Source organism: Medicago sativa, chromosome 7, assembly GCF_051527215.1.
Source record: "Medicago sativa cultivar Bolivia chromosome 7, Bolivia_mono, whole genome shotgun sequence".
Taxonomy (NCBI): domain Eukaryota; kingdom Viridiplantae; phylum Streptophyta; class Magnoliopsida; order Fabales; family Fabaceae; genus Medicago; species Medicago sativa.
In genome coordinates, this window is record NC_140755.1 from 78,808,123 (window position 1) to 78,823,248 (window position 15,126).

A 15,126-nucleotide genomic window follows, 5' to 3' on the forward strand; every position below is an offset into this window, starting at 1 on the left:
CACGTAACCTTAGAGGATTGTGACCCACAAAGCCACAATCCAAATTTGTCGGTTTTATGATGAATGTGTAATAATGCAGCTTTTGTTCTGCATTTGGTTTTTATACTAATTAGTTTAGAAGGATAACCAAAAGCTACTGGGCAGTGATACAAACTAGACATACGGATGCTATTGATGATATGTTTTACATGCTGGATTTTATATAATCTGAATCTCTATTATGGAGAAATTTAGCCATTAAGCATTTTGAGTGATCCTCTGTTCCTTTTTCTCTTGGATATATAATGTACGGTGGTAGCAAAGGTGGTGGGAGGTGGCTCTTTGAAGGAGGTAGAAGGCAGGGTTGGTGGCGAAGGTGGTGGAAGGCTTTGTGGTCGAGCAACTTGGTGGAAATTGGTGTGTGGGGGACGTGATACTTCTTATGGGTTAGAAGAAAATTGGGAGATGGACAAAGTGTTCATTTTGGCTTGATCAGTGAGTTGTAGATTGCCTTGGAAGGTTGTCTTTCCTAGATTGTTTTCTGTTATTGTTGTTAAAGAGGCAAGAGGGTAGTTGGATTAGTGGTCATTGGGTGTGGAGTTGGCGGTGGAGGAAGCCGTTTGCATGGGAAGAAGTTGTCGAGAAATTGAAGCTATTGTTGGCGGTCTTGGGCCAAATTTAGAGGGTAGTGATGAGTGGATTTTGTTGTTGATTAATGTGGAGAGGTTCTCGTTTGGTTCCTGTTATAAACACTTAGTCTCATCTATAATTGTTCAATATAGTGATTTGGTTAAAGGCTTTAGAAAAGGTGTGGAATGTTGATGTTCTGACTAAGTGAGACTAGCAATTAGAGATGCTTTGGCTAGAAGAGGGGTAATGTCTATCATTCATGATATGTTGTGTTTTTTGCTCAAGTGATATTGAGTCTAGTAACCATCTCTTCTTCTCTTGTCATTTCTCTTATAATGTACCGGGCGACGGGAGTCATACATAATTGGACGGATATTCAAGTTGTAAACCATAATGAACATGTTCAACATCTCTTGTTTGCTCTTGTTTGCTCAAAACAAAATTATTTTTCAAGGGGTTGTGCATTGCAATTTGATAATCTCTCAAATCAAAATGGTGTCTCGGGGTTGGTTTGTTAGTAGAGCTGGTAGAAAATCTAATTTGTTGTGCTCTGATTGGTTTAATTATCATTTGAGATGTCTATCTAGGTGCTGGTTTGAACTTCTAGATAAATTGAAGTACGCACTTTCAAGTGTACTTTGAGGTGTGTATCCCTTATACTTCTTTTAAGAAACGTTTTCTTTTGTTTATTAAAAATACAAAAAGTTAACCTCGTCATTTTGATGAGTTGAGGTTTTTTTTTTGCGTCAGGAGGTAAGGTTGTACAACGGATTTAAGAGTACTTTTCTTATTCGATTGTAATATGATGCTTCTATCATATCACAGCACCGTCGAAATCATTGAATGAAGATCGGACAAGTAATTTGTTGAGTTGCTTTTAAAAATACAATTTATTGAATTTTGAAACACCAACTTCAATCTTTTTTATTCAATGGTTTTATGAAGATTGAATGATTAATATTCTGAGTTGCTTTTAAATTTCAACTTATCAAGTTTAAAGCACCAGTATTCCATCTTTATTCAATGTTTTGACTAATATTCCTAGTTGCTTTCAAATCTAATCAATGGAGCTTAGAGCTTCCCTGATGCTAGAATAAAAGTTAGGTTCTTAACTTTTTTTTTTTTTCCAGGTCCATAAAGTGTCAAGAATTTAAATTTGTTTTTATCTTTCCACTCTAATGCAAAGAACTTTATTTTTGTTCTTTAACTTACCTCAAGTGGACCTCACTATCCACCCACAATGGCTACGAAATGTTATTGTTGGTGAATCGTTCTCTACAGTGGCCACCACATCATACTCCTCCAGTAGCACAAAAATTAAAAGAGTTTGTGAGTTCATGTGTTCTGATTTCACTAAAATAGACTTGTTAACTACTAGGACTAGGGTATTTTACATCATCATAAATTGAAGTTGAATATGATGTTTTAGAAGCACTGTGCACAGTAATAATTAAGGGGTACTATTAGAAGAAAAAAAATTAATACACATTAAAAAGTGAGAATGACATTCATTTTAAAACATTTTTTTTTTTTTGCTGAAGTGACTCGTTTTAAAAAGGAAGAGTAATGATTATGAGGGCAGCCTTATTTTATTTCGTTCATGACACTAAAAATCTCATATTGAGGCATGCATGTATAAATAGATCATCTTTCATGAGAAATATATAACCATTCCATGGAATTGAAGTCCAATAATATAGATTTTATTAAAGTAACAGAATCACCTACCAATAACTAGTTACAAGTACTGGTATGCGAAGAACACCATACTTTGTTCAATTGTTTCAACAAATACACAAGGCATTTTAAACAACAACAATGATATGACAAAAGAGATTAACCTACCATACCAAGAACTAGTAACAAAATGTTGGTATGGAATTTGTATAAAGACACTAGAGTTTGTTTCAATGAGTATCTAGAAAACTTAAAATGATAATGATTGGCTAAAGACCTTCCAAAACTACGAAAACCAATAAAACCTGTTGTTGCTAATAACTGTAAAAATGAGACTATGAAGGGAAATTTTGCATGACACTTTGATAAATGGCTTGTGATGGTGATGGTGGAGTGTGTGAGGTACTTGCTTGATCAAGAGAGGGTGCACATGCAGCATATGAAAATTCTGGTGGAGTGTGTGAGGTACTTGCATGATCAAAAGAGGGTGCATATGCAGCATATGAAGATTCTTCATTCAGCACCTGTTTTCCCTTTAAGAATCCAGTATCCATATCCCTCAACTGCTGCCCTGAAAGGTAAGACTGGATAGAATTCATAGGTTTTTCATAGTTAAGATTAATTCCAGCTAGAGAATAATTTCCAGACGAGGGAAGACTAAGCAGTGGTGGTGGCATTTGAAATTCAGGAAACATTGAAGCAATAGATCCTGTTTGAGGCACAGCAACATGGTCAGGGATTGCTCCGTAGGAGCCATAAGGTATGATGTTATTCAAAGAAGAGTAATTCATTTGAGATGAGGAGGAAGCTCCAAACTTCATATCATTACTGAAACTTCCCATCAAACTTGACCCCAGGAAATCATTGCTAAAATCAGGTTTTCTATTAAAATGAGATGGAAGAGTTGGACGAGTTTCAGAATTTGGGATAACGGCACTCCTGTGTAACACATTAGCACTTGAGCTTGCATGATTGTTATTTCTAGCAGCAGGAACCTCATGGTTATGTTTTCCCTCATAAGTTGTAAGAACATACTTAAAATTGTGTGAAGCCCTTTCCACATGTTTCCTTACGGTACATCCAGCACTTGTGCATTTGTAGTAGCTCCTAGAAGTGATGGACAAGAAAATGTTATACGCATACTAGCTAATTGGCTCAAGTTAAAAATGCATGAATACTATATATCGTAATATCTTGATACAATTATAAGCATTGCTTTCAATGTTGTCGACCGCAGACTGCAAAAAACTGCAGTTTGTTCAAAATTCTGCTATGCAGCAGCCAGCAGTGCTATAATACCACTATACACTATTTGAAAACATTTTGTACTAATTACCATCTCACAAACAATAACAATTTGTTCAAATTTCGCTACATTGACAGTATTTCCTCCTAAACAGACCTGCAGATGCATAAAGAAAAAGCAATATGACTACCTTGGGTTTGGATTCCCTTTGACAACCTTCTGTCCATACTTTCGCCAGCGATAACCATCATCAAGTACATCGATGTCACTCTCACTTTGGACTATCACTCGTGGCGCACGAATTGCCCTCCGAGGCACCATTGTTTCAACCGGGTAGCTCTCCTTCTTCCTGCAACAAAAAATTTAACCAACAACGTATATAGATTGTCTTTCTATTTGTATTGCCAATGCTAACATGAAGACAGTATCAGATAAAATACAATACCTTCTTTTCGATTCTGAGTCGGAATCTTCGGAATTGTTTTCAGGTGATAAGACTGCTTGAGTGGCTCCATCTGTATCACCATCATGATTAGCAAGTGCGGAAGAATGCCCCGGAGAGTCGTCTGATTCAAACTTACCTTGAGATCTAGCTCTCTTCATAGGATCCGAAAGCTTGGTCACATCAGAAGGTTGGGATGTCCTTTCTTGACCATCAGGCTTCCATTCCGGATTGTGTTTTGCATCTTTTCCTCGTGACTGAATGTTTCCCCGTGTTTCATTGGCTTCAGCATTTTCTGACATTTCATCACTAGAAGGTACTGATCCTCGACGACTTGAACGTGGTTTTGCATGGTTATGATCACCCCTGTAAATAATTTCTCTTATGTGGCCATCATGTGATCTTTCCACCTTTTTCCTGACCTGACAATTAGACTGATTACATTTGTAGTAGCTTCTCGGATATTCACTGCCTTTTACATGTTTTTGGCCATATTTCCTCCAATTATAACCATCCTGTAAGGTCTTTGCTCCGGCTGCACGAGACATCTCTTTCTGTTCTGCTTCTAGGACATGATGGTGTCCGATGTCCTCGCTGTGGATTGAATTTTCAAGCAGAATGCTTTCATCGCTAGCTAAAAAGTCATTTGAAAAATCTTCTGGGAATGAAAAATCTAACAGTTGCTGATCTTGAACAAGCATTTGACTGTCTCTATCTCCTCCATTCATCATGTGGCAATTATTAGAAACCTGGTGAATTCAAGGTAACCAAAATATCACTTAGTTAGAAAGCTTTCATATTTTGGACAGTGTATGAGAAAAATATAGCTTATAGGACTGAATGGGATATTTGTTTAAATTTGGTATTATCTTCATGTTTAAGTGTTTCAAGTTTATGGCTGGCTATTTCTGTTGTTCAATAACTATGCTTATAAATCTTAATGGTTATCAACTACGTCAAAAACGCTTAAATTACACAAAGTCACAAAAGTGTGCTCCCTATTCTTCACAAATTGTGTTTCGTTATGTCCTTACGAAAATTGATTTTGATTGAATTGATCCATGTCGAAAGGAAATAAATATAAAACGATTTGTATTTAGATTATATTTACGGAAAAAAGTGACTTGTTTGGGTCAAGCTTTTGATTGTGTGTGTATGCTACTTTTAAAAAAAATATGAGACTTGATTTCATGTCACCGAAAAAGTTGGAAATGTAAGCTTTTGGGTAGAATTGATTTAGGGTTGGAATGAATTTTAGGCTTGGAAGTAAAAAATAACTAATATGTGGTAATCCAAACATGTGATTATGTAGGGGTGTAAGCGGTTTGGACAAAACCAACGAAACTAGAAGTCTAAACTAAACCAAACAAAAAATGCATCCGACCTTGTCTAGTTTGGTTCAAAACAGAACCGAACCAATCTAAACCGACCTTGTTTGGTTCGTTTCTCGTATTTTCATTTTGAAATCCAAGAAACCGATGAACCAAACCGATGCTAACTCCACTCCCTATTTTACTAATATTACCCCTCCTCACACTCACTTATGATTAGGCCAAAAATTAAATTCAGGCATAAAATACTACTTCCATTCACTTTCTCCCATCATCATCTCATCTCATCACTCAGACTCTATTTCATTTCTACTAAAAAAGAAACTATAGTTGTAAACCACACCTATGACCTAACCCAACATTCCTCATCACCGCTGAGATCGTCCATTTGTTGGTTTGTTTTATCATGTTTATACCTTCAAACTTTTGAAAATATATATTTTTCTATGCTCGTTTTCTATTCCTTTTAAATATTGAGTAAGGTTAGTTATAAAAAGTTGTATGAAGAATAGAGAACATAAAAAAATAAACTATGAAATACAAAGTTCCATGAAATATTTTAGTATGAGGTATGCTTTATGCATGAAATACAAATTTGAGAGAATATGAATATTTTCAATTGTATTTTCAAATAAACCGATCAACCTAACGGATCTAAACCGAACCAAACCGATTAGTTTGGTTCGGTTCATTTTTTGAAAAGAGTGAAAATCGAACCAAACCGAACTGATGAAAATTTCATCGGTTCAGATATATTTTTATTGAAAACCGATCCAAACCGAACCGTTTGAGGTCCTGGCTGTGGAACCAAACATATATAAACTCAACTATTGTACGGTCTTTTCAACTAGCGGCTATAATTTTGCTATTGCGTAGCGGAATTTGAAGATAAAAACTATTGTTGTTCGATATGCTATTTTATACAAATGATTGTCAAATAACAACTATAGTGATGCCGTAACACTAACAAATTGCATTTTCAACGATTTGCGGTTAACAACACAAGACATATAATTGATGCAATAACCCCAAGCATCAACAATTTGATAAAAAAAAAATATTGACATGCCCATGATAAAAGTAAAAAACAAAATACAACCCTTTGTTTTTTTTAATAACAATTAAAATATTTAAGGGCACCTGATTTAGAGAAGAAAAATAACAACTATAGTGATTGTCAAATAACAACTATAGTGATGCCATAACACTAACAAATTGCATTTTCAACGATCAGCAGTTAACAACACATATCATATTATTGATGCAATAACACCAAGCATCAACAATTTGATAAAAAAAAATATTGACATGTCCATGATAAAAAGTAAAAAACAAAATACAACCCTTTGTTTTTTATAATAACAATTAAAATATTTAAGGTTACCTGATTTAGAGAAGAAAAATAGGGAGATAAAGAATCAACATCAAAATTGGCTTGATGCTTGAAATTGAAAGAGGCAGTAGGCACATCCACTTGTTTATGTTTGACCGAAGTGATCATTGATCCCTCATCGACGAGAGGTGGCAGCATGGTGAAACTCCCGGTGGTGGGAGATGGCATGACCTAAAACACATGAAAAAACAAATATCAAAATGAATGAGCGAATCTCCATTTAGATTATCAAAATTGTAACAATCGGGATATTTGGTCTCAATATTTATGAAATAAAATTTTTCATTAAAATTAATGTTGTTCAATCAATATAGTCGAATCAATTCAATCAATTCTAATAAATTTGGATAGCAAAATAGAGATCAACGAAAGTTTTAAGCATATTTCAACACGACCTGAGCTAAACAACGTGCTAACTTAGCATATATTGTTAGATGGGGAATTAATTGATTGATACCTTCAACCTCAACAACAAATTTGCAATTTCATAAATTTGAAAAACTAAATTAGTTGACCACTACATACATAAAAATCAAATATTGAAAAGAAAAAAACATCCTTTTTAAGTTTTCGATCATCCATATTATATGTGAGACAATTTGATATCTATAGTTACAAAATGACAAATTAGTCGCTAAAATTGAAGATCGTCAATCAGCTTAGTTGAATCAACTTGGGTAAATTTAAATAGCAAAATAGATATCAATGAAATTTCTAGAGACATATATTAGTTTAATACAACCAAAGCTACATGCCAACTCAACATATATTTTTAAATGATATTGGGAATGAATTGACTGACGACCTTCAACTTCAAGAACTAATTTACAATTTGTAAATTTGAGCGAAAAAATTAACTAATGTGTACAATTTCAATGACAAAAATGATGATTAATTCACTAGTATAAAATTGAAAAAATGAAAATTACATGTGTGATCATAGCTATACCTGAGAATTAGGAAGCATGACGGGGGATTCAAGCAATGCAGTGGGACTAATTCCAGGTGGTATTGTGAGCCATGGTGATCGAATTGCTGGAGAAACCAAAGGCGTTGTTGCACCAAAACGAACAAGTCCTGTGTTGATTTTATTGAAACCCCTTCTCTCAGCTATGCTTCTTTTTGGTGAAAAATCAAAAAAGTTTTCTTCTTTTGAATAAGAAACATTGTTGATTTCACCACCCCCATTTTTGTTTTCATTGTTATTGTTGTTGATCTTATCGTTGTTGTTGTTGTTGTTGTTGTTGTCTTGTTCCATTTTTGTGTGTGGGTGGTTGTTGCAGTGAAACTCAACTAAGAAAAACAAAGAATTTTGATGTTGTTATTTTATAGTTGATGGTGGGGTTCGGTTCAGCTCGAGAGAAGTGGAGCTGAAACGAATGAAACGGAAAATTTGAAGCTTATTTTGCAATAAAAATCTTTTTCACCTCATACAACACACACAGAAAACATGGCACATCAACAAATATATAAATATACAACCATTTCTTGTGTAATGAATGACACAATTGTTAATTTCATTCGTAATACGTAAAGACGACAATTTAAGAATAATAATAATTTTATTCAAATTAATTTAATTAATTGGTCAAAAAATATTATCAACTATTTTCACCGTTCCAAAATATACGTCACTTTAACAAATTGCACATGAATCAAGAAATGTTTTCCTTGACCGAAAAAAAAAGAAATATTTTTAATTTTGTATGGAAAAGATAAATTATAAAATACTTTATTAAATTATTTTTATGAGAAAGAAAAATTAAAAGAATTGAAAAAAAAGAAGTAAAATGATACCGTAGAATAAAACAGTTTTTTGTCCTACTAAATGGACCTAATAATATGCACCTAAGTTTTGCCTATAAAATAAAACAATTTTTTGTTGTTGCTAAGATAAAACATAATATCATCCCCTAAAAAAATAACACATAATATTAATTACACGATGTTTTTTTTTTTAAAAAAAAATGTCTAGTCAACTTTACACGACTTTTTCTAGAAACAAGGAAAAAAGACATTTCGTTCAATAATATTAATTTCACGATACATTTGGGAAAAATATAACTAATATTGCATTTTAAATTAAAAAACTTCCATTTTTTATATTATCCTTAAAAAATACTTCCAATTTTAATATTAGTTGTCTAAAATATCTCAAAAAATATTTACTTAGAGTGCATGTAAGCCCTCTCTGTAATAAAAAAAAATTACTGGTTTTTTTTACAAATAAAAAAATTACCTAAAGATATGAATGTGAACAGACGTTTTATTTTATATTATCAATATATAGTAATAATAATAATATCAAACTTTGCATATAACTATTAATCTTGATGTATCTCAATAACATTCAAAATGATTTTAGATTTTTGTAAAAATTTACATGAATGATCTATGTGATATAAACTTACAATCCAACGGTCAAATTTAACAAATATGCGTAGAGTAAAATGATATTGAGCGGTGTAACATTGGTGTAACATTAAATCGGTGTAATCTGATTCATCCTACACACACAATATATATATATATATATATATTTGATGCATCATAAAACTTTTTAAGACAAGCATTTAAATCACTCTATTATGCTACTTTTTTAAAGTATATGTTAAAATACATCTTTCAATATCTACGTAATAGGATCCATGATGTAAAAAGAGTTTACTTACACTTTAAGCGTATAAAAGTTTTACACATGCGTTCAATGATGTGTTGTCACATTAATTAATGAGATATGACAAGTCATGTGCTAATTAATAGTTTTTTGGCAATATATAGTTTTTTTAAACAAAGAAAAATATATCAAATGAAAAAGGCTTATTTGGTCCATTGGTCCCCTAATTAATTTCTTTTCTCATTGGTCCCATAATTTATAAAATTCACGTTTTAGTCCCTCACGTTTTCCTCCGTTTGCCAAATAAATCCTTTCTGTCAAAATATTAAAACTGCCACATTGGTCCCATCATTTTCCACCACATTTTCCACCTCCTCAACAATCTCTTCCATCACAATTCCCACATTTTGTATAGGATACTCAATCAAAGGGTTCATATTTGCAATATGTGGTTGTTCCCCTACTGTATGTTCTACATAAAGATGTACCTTGTCATACATTTTTGTTATATGCCTCATCCTTCTTCAGCCTTGGTCATCTCTCAATCTAAGCAGATCATTCACATAAGCTAAACAAAAAGCTTAACAAAAAGACACTAAATCCTAACCAAAGAATATCAAATAACAGAGCAAAAAAATGACACGATAAAAGGTACTTTTGTTTAAAAAGTGATTTTTTTATCAAAACCCTAACCCTAAACCAGAAACCACTCAGAAAAACCAAAACCCTAAACCGGACTAAAAACCCTAAATATAAAATTAAACGAAAGATGAATACAAACTTCTCAAATAGATTCAAACTCGTCATCAGAAGCATCCATTTTCCGAGTTCGCAACTGATTTCAGGTTCCAGTTTCTTCTTCTTATTCGATTCGCGTCTTCTTTGTCTAAACTTTGCCATTCCTTTCTCTTTCTATTTCAAAACAAACCTTTTTTTTATCTCTCTAGACAACAATAACCCTTTTATACTAGCCACGTGGGCACTCACTAACAGTTGTTTTAATGTTTTGACAGAAAGGATTTATTTTGCAAACAGAGGACAACATGAGCGACTAAAACGTGAGTTTTATTAATTGTGGGACCAAAATGAAAACTGAAAATTAATTAGGGGACCAAATGACCAAATAAGCCAATAAAAAAGGAAGTACATAAAACTGGAGGACATAAACCTAACATAGCAACCACAAATTAACCTTAAAATGGTAATACATCAAAAATTAACAAAAGTGGTATAAAAAAACCTAAATGGACCGAAATCCATTAATGAACCCAAATGTTTAATGAGTCTAGCACGGGGGCCCAAAACTAGATTGCAAAAGAATTGATATGTAAAAATCCCAAAGCATCATATTGAACTAGAGATAAGACTGAATAATCATCCCATCCTTTAGAGGAATGGTGAATGAACCAACCACCAACAAATTCAAACTCAAGTACTAATTATCTCCTTGTGCAAAAACAGCAAGCTTAATCGCCCATTTGAGCCAAACAAACTAGGATCGGGTCGATAAACTCAATCCCGATCATCATCCACCACCATGAAATGGTAAGTCTACAAGCAACCTAAACCCATGTGTTTGGAAACAATGAGTTTCAAACAAAATGAAAAAGAACCATATAAGAACAATGAGAACCAACCCAACCAATCATCAGAGAGACAACATAACACACACCTCAATCACTTCCGGCTTCGAGTTATATAGAACTGCCGCGAGATAACCCATGATTGAAGGAGAAGTTATAAGTAACAAATTCCCTAACGAGTTTCAATACTAAACGAGAGACAACCACCATCGGAGCTTTGACGACGTGTCTTTTGTTGAACAACCCCAACAAGGTGTGGAGGTGGTGCGGAGGCTAGGACTCGTCACACCATTGTTTCTGTAGCTACATCGTACCTGAGCGCTTTGATGTGAGGGGAGAAGAAAATATATGAAACAGTGGAGAGAAAATAAGGCGGTGGAAGGAGGGAGAAGAGAGAAGCAAGAGTTTTTCCCTCAAATCTGAGATATGTCCAAATTTCATGTGGTAACATATCATTGGATGTATGTGCAAAAATTTTATACACGACATTGTATAAAAATTATACTTGTGTAAAAATATCATTAGTGCATATCATTAGTCGGTCATAATACTCATTTACTTTTATTTTAGAGATAATATTCATTTACTGATTTCTTAAAATATGAAAGAGCGTTTTTTTTTCTCCCTGTGAATTTAGATCAGTTTGCATGGACATTGCATAATATATATATATATATATATATATATATATATATATATATATATATCGAGAAAAAGTTTTTAGTCACTAGGCTAATTTATAGGAAAAAAAGTTTTTTTTTTAATGCATGAAGGTGCCAAAAAAAAAAGCTTATACACATCTTAATATGAGAAAGACTGAGGCACTGTGAAGTTCAGATACTTCAAAATTGATTGGTACCGTATCAGATACATATCATGCACCGATACCTGTCCGATACGTATCAGGAGAGTATCCGATAATTAAATTAAATTTAAAAAAAACAATTGTCTGATACCTTTCAGATACTTCGAATATACATGAAGGATATGGTGGTGGAAAACCGATACGCACAAGATACTTGATTTTTCTATTGTTTTTTTTTTCCTATTTTTTCTTAGAAAGGAAAAGAGGAAAGAAAAGAATATTAGTGTTAACTCAAATAACACTTAAGTAATAGTAGGCAATGATGTTCGTTTTGGGATATAGACGTATAGCACTAACGATGTTCTTTTTAGGATATAGGTATGACAATACAAATGTTCTATTTTTGGGATATATATAATTGACTATGTACTCGTTTTGAGATATATCATATATGTAATTGACAAATTGCCGCTTTCTTTATTATCAGTATTACTTGTATTTATATTTTGTTATTGTCCACTATTTGTCTCTTTTTGTTGTTTTGAGAATGTTGTTGTAATTAATTGTCATGTGAAGGCAAGTTCATCGTTGTGTCTCGTTGTTGTTTTATATATGCTTGGTCACCATGTGGGACTAGATTTTGCGTCTGTTTTTTTGCTTTTGAGTTTTAATACATAGTTTGTATTTTGAGTTTTAATTTGTAGTTTAAATTTAATTTTATATTACAGTATCCGACCGTATCGTATCTTGAATTTTGAAATTTTCCCGTATTAGCGTATCGGTGCTGTATCGTATCCATGTCGTATCAAGTATCCGGACTTCATAGCTGATGCATATATGTTGTTAGTAGTTACTACACGTCGAAGGTGAAATATAATTATGCACAATTGCCCTCTTTTGTACCCAAAAAAATAATAATTATGCACAATTGTTAGGGAAAAAGTGACATGTGAAAATCACAATCACAAACAAACACTTTATGATATATGGAATTTTGTTGTTGTTCATCAAATCTATTTGCAACCTTTTTCGGATATCCATTTTTAGAGATTTAGATCTCAAAAATTAAGCTCCTAATTAATTCTCGACCAAATCTATCTATTTTTATTAATACACTAACTTATAAGTATACAAGTTGTGAGTGTTATGCCTTATCTAATTCAGTGTCGCCCAAGTCATCAGTCACAATCTTATCTAGCTACCGACCACTTTTTCCTTGCTATTGTTTAAATCACCTCTTTTTTATTTTTGTTAATATTTTTTAATTTACCATATACATTTTTTTTAAAGAAATTTTTACCATATACTTGGATGCTTTCAGATTGTATTATTTGGCCCTGTCATATATAAAATTAGTGTATTTACCCAGCGTTGTCCGGACATATACTTAAGGATGAGCATGGTATCCGCAAATAAGATTCACCACGGACAGTACAGGACGAATATCTTAATAGGTACACACAAATAGAATAAAAAACATATTCTAAGTACATGTAAATCAATAGATGCATAAACGGATGAAATTAACTGGATTTAGTAAAATTATTAACACATTTAAAATAAAATAAATATTTTTTAAATACTCAGACACGTAGGAATCGGTACCAATTATTAAATTAGCAAAATTACACAATTGTCGTATTACTTAAATAATAATCTTCTCGTTATGAAATCAAATACAATGAATTTCCTAATTAATGATTTTTGTTTGATTAGTAATTTGTTGTCAAAGTGAAAGATATGGTATAATATTTTCATATTATCAAAATAGAAGGAATAAGTCTAAGAGGTGTCTGCTCAGTGGTAAAACTAGATTCTATAACTTCAAGAGACATTGTCCAAATCTCACATGGAACAATTGTAAAATGATCATTAGTGTCGTAATTATTAATAATAAAATTTTAGAAATAAATTCTACATAATTTCAATTATTTTACAATAATGCATTTTTTTTGCATAAAAAATAATTTTACACGTTGATATTTGTAAATACATTAATATCCACTAATACTTGTCTAGCGGATATTCGTACGATTGTGAGAACGACATAAATATCGTTTTTTGTGGTCGAGGTTTGAACCTCGGACCTTACATATATTATGCATTGTCCCTACCAACAGTTTCTATCTATAAAACAAAATGCTTGTAAAAAAATGAACAAAAGAAAATGAAAATAGGCGTTAATATAACTAATAATAGGGTTATTATTTCCCCTAATAAAATAGGGTTATTATTATTTTTTCCCGTAAAAAAAAAGAAGTATTTAAAATATAATTAATACATGAAGAATATTTGTTTGACCAGAAAGACTTTACATAATTTTTATGCATGTATTTTTTTTTCCAAAAAGCTAGAAGTTTTTTCAAAAAAATTCTAGGGGATAAAGACCTATAACGCATTAAAAATCTGAGAGAGAGAGAGAGAGAGAGAGAGAGAGAGAGAGAGAGAGAGAACAACGTTAAAGAGTGAGGGTAACATTTTTGTTAACATATTATTTATTAAAAAAATTGTTAACATATTATTGAAATTCGAAAAGAAAAAAAAATCTAGGTGAAGAAAAGAACTAAAAAAAATTTAAAACAATTTCAAGTAGTTATTAATTAAAATATTTATTGTTTCGCCTCTTCAAAAAAATATTTATTGTTTCTGATGTTACAATCAAGTGGTTTGGATTTGAAGACATTTTATAGAATCCTGAACTCGATTTGGATCACCACATTTTTCCTCCTCATATATGTGATTATTTGAGTATGATTCAGCACTACGCCAATAACAAAAATAAATTAGCTAGGAGCTCGTGTTTTTAAGAAAAGACCTAAGGTCGACTATTTTCAGCCAATAGCTGATAGGGTGAAGTTGAAGCTCTCTTCTTGGAAAACTTCCTTACTTTCCATAGATGGAAGAATCCAAGTATCCAACTAGTGAAGTATGTTGTGCATAGTACGTTGTTGCATGCAATATCTACTTATTCAAAAAAGGAACCTAGTTGCATTGGGCGTCTATCATTTGGATCAAGGATATTCCCCCATCAAAGTATGTGTTGGTTTGGAGGCTTATGCACAATAATGTTTTGCTGAAAATTCTGACATAGGTTCAGCTTATCATGAAGAGATTCCTCATCAGAATGGTTGGACAAACTAGTGGTTAGTGTCAGACTCAGCTCTAGTGGTTCAAGTTTTCAAGAACTCTTACTACTATTCCTTGGTAGCTAAGAAATTGCTAGAACGACTATAAGGATTATTGCAAACATGAATTTTCTGGTTTCACATGTCTTTAGGAATTAGGGCAACGTTGTGCATATTCTTTAGCTAATCTAGGTATTTCCTTAAGTCAATTAACTGTCTGAAATGAAGTTCTTATTTGTATTCAGGAAAGCTTAGTGAAAAACAAGCTAGGTGCGCCTAATTTTAAGTTTATCTATCA

At 32.5% G+C, this 15,126-nt stretch overlaps 1 protein-coding gene across 1 annotated transcript; it reads right to left on the minus strand.

Annotated features, from left to right (window-relative positions):
• Positions 1–2,290: 2,290 nt before the first annotated feature.
• LOC146908893 (WRKY transcription factor SUSIBA2-like) lies at positions 2,291–7,956 on the minus strand. The gene is made up of 5 exons (XM_085726004.1): positions 7,648–7,956; positions 6,690–6,869; positions 3,978–4,723; positions 3,723–3,881; positions 2,291–3,393 (listed from the first exon to the last, which is right to left on the minus strand). Exons 1-5 carry the CDS (start codon positions 7,954–7,956, stop codon positions 2,622–2,624), a joined length of 2,166 nt encoding a protein of 721 aa, XP_085582130.1. The 3' UTR covers positions 2,291–2,621.
• Between the last annotated feature and the right edge of the window lie 7,170 nt (positions 7,957–15,126).

What these genes read in the sequence shown, in the direction of transcription:
- LOC146908893 (XM_085726004.1), bottom strand. Translation starts at nt 7,956, where the DNA reads ATGGAACAAGACAACAACAACAACAACAACAACAACGATAAGATCAAC. An exon ending in TCATGCTTCCTAATTCTCAG is followed by an intron (nt 6,870 to 7,647) that starts GTATAGCTATGA and finishes CATGTGTTTTAG; the next exon opens with GTCATGCCATCTCCCACCAC. An exon ending in GACTCAGAATCGAAAAGAAG is followed by an intron (nt 3,882 to 3,977) that starts GTATTGTATTTT and finishes TTTTTGTTGCAG; the next exon opens with GAAGAAGGAGAGCTACCCGG.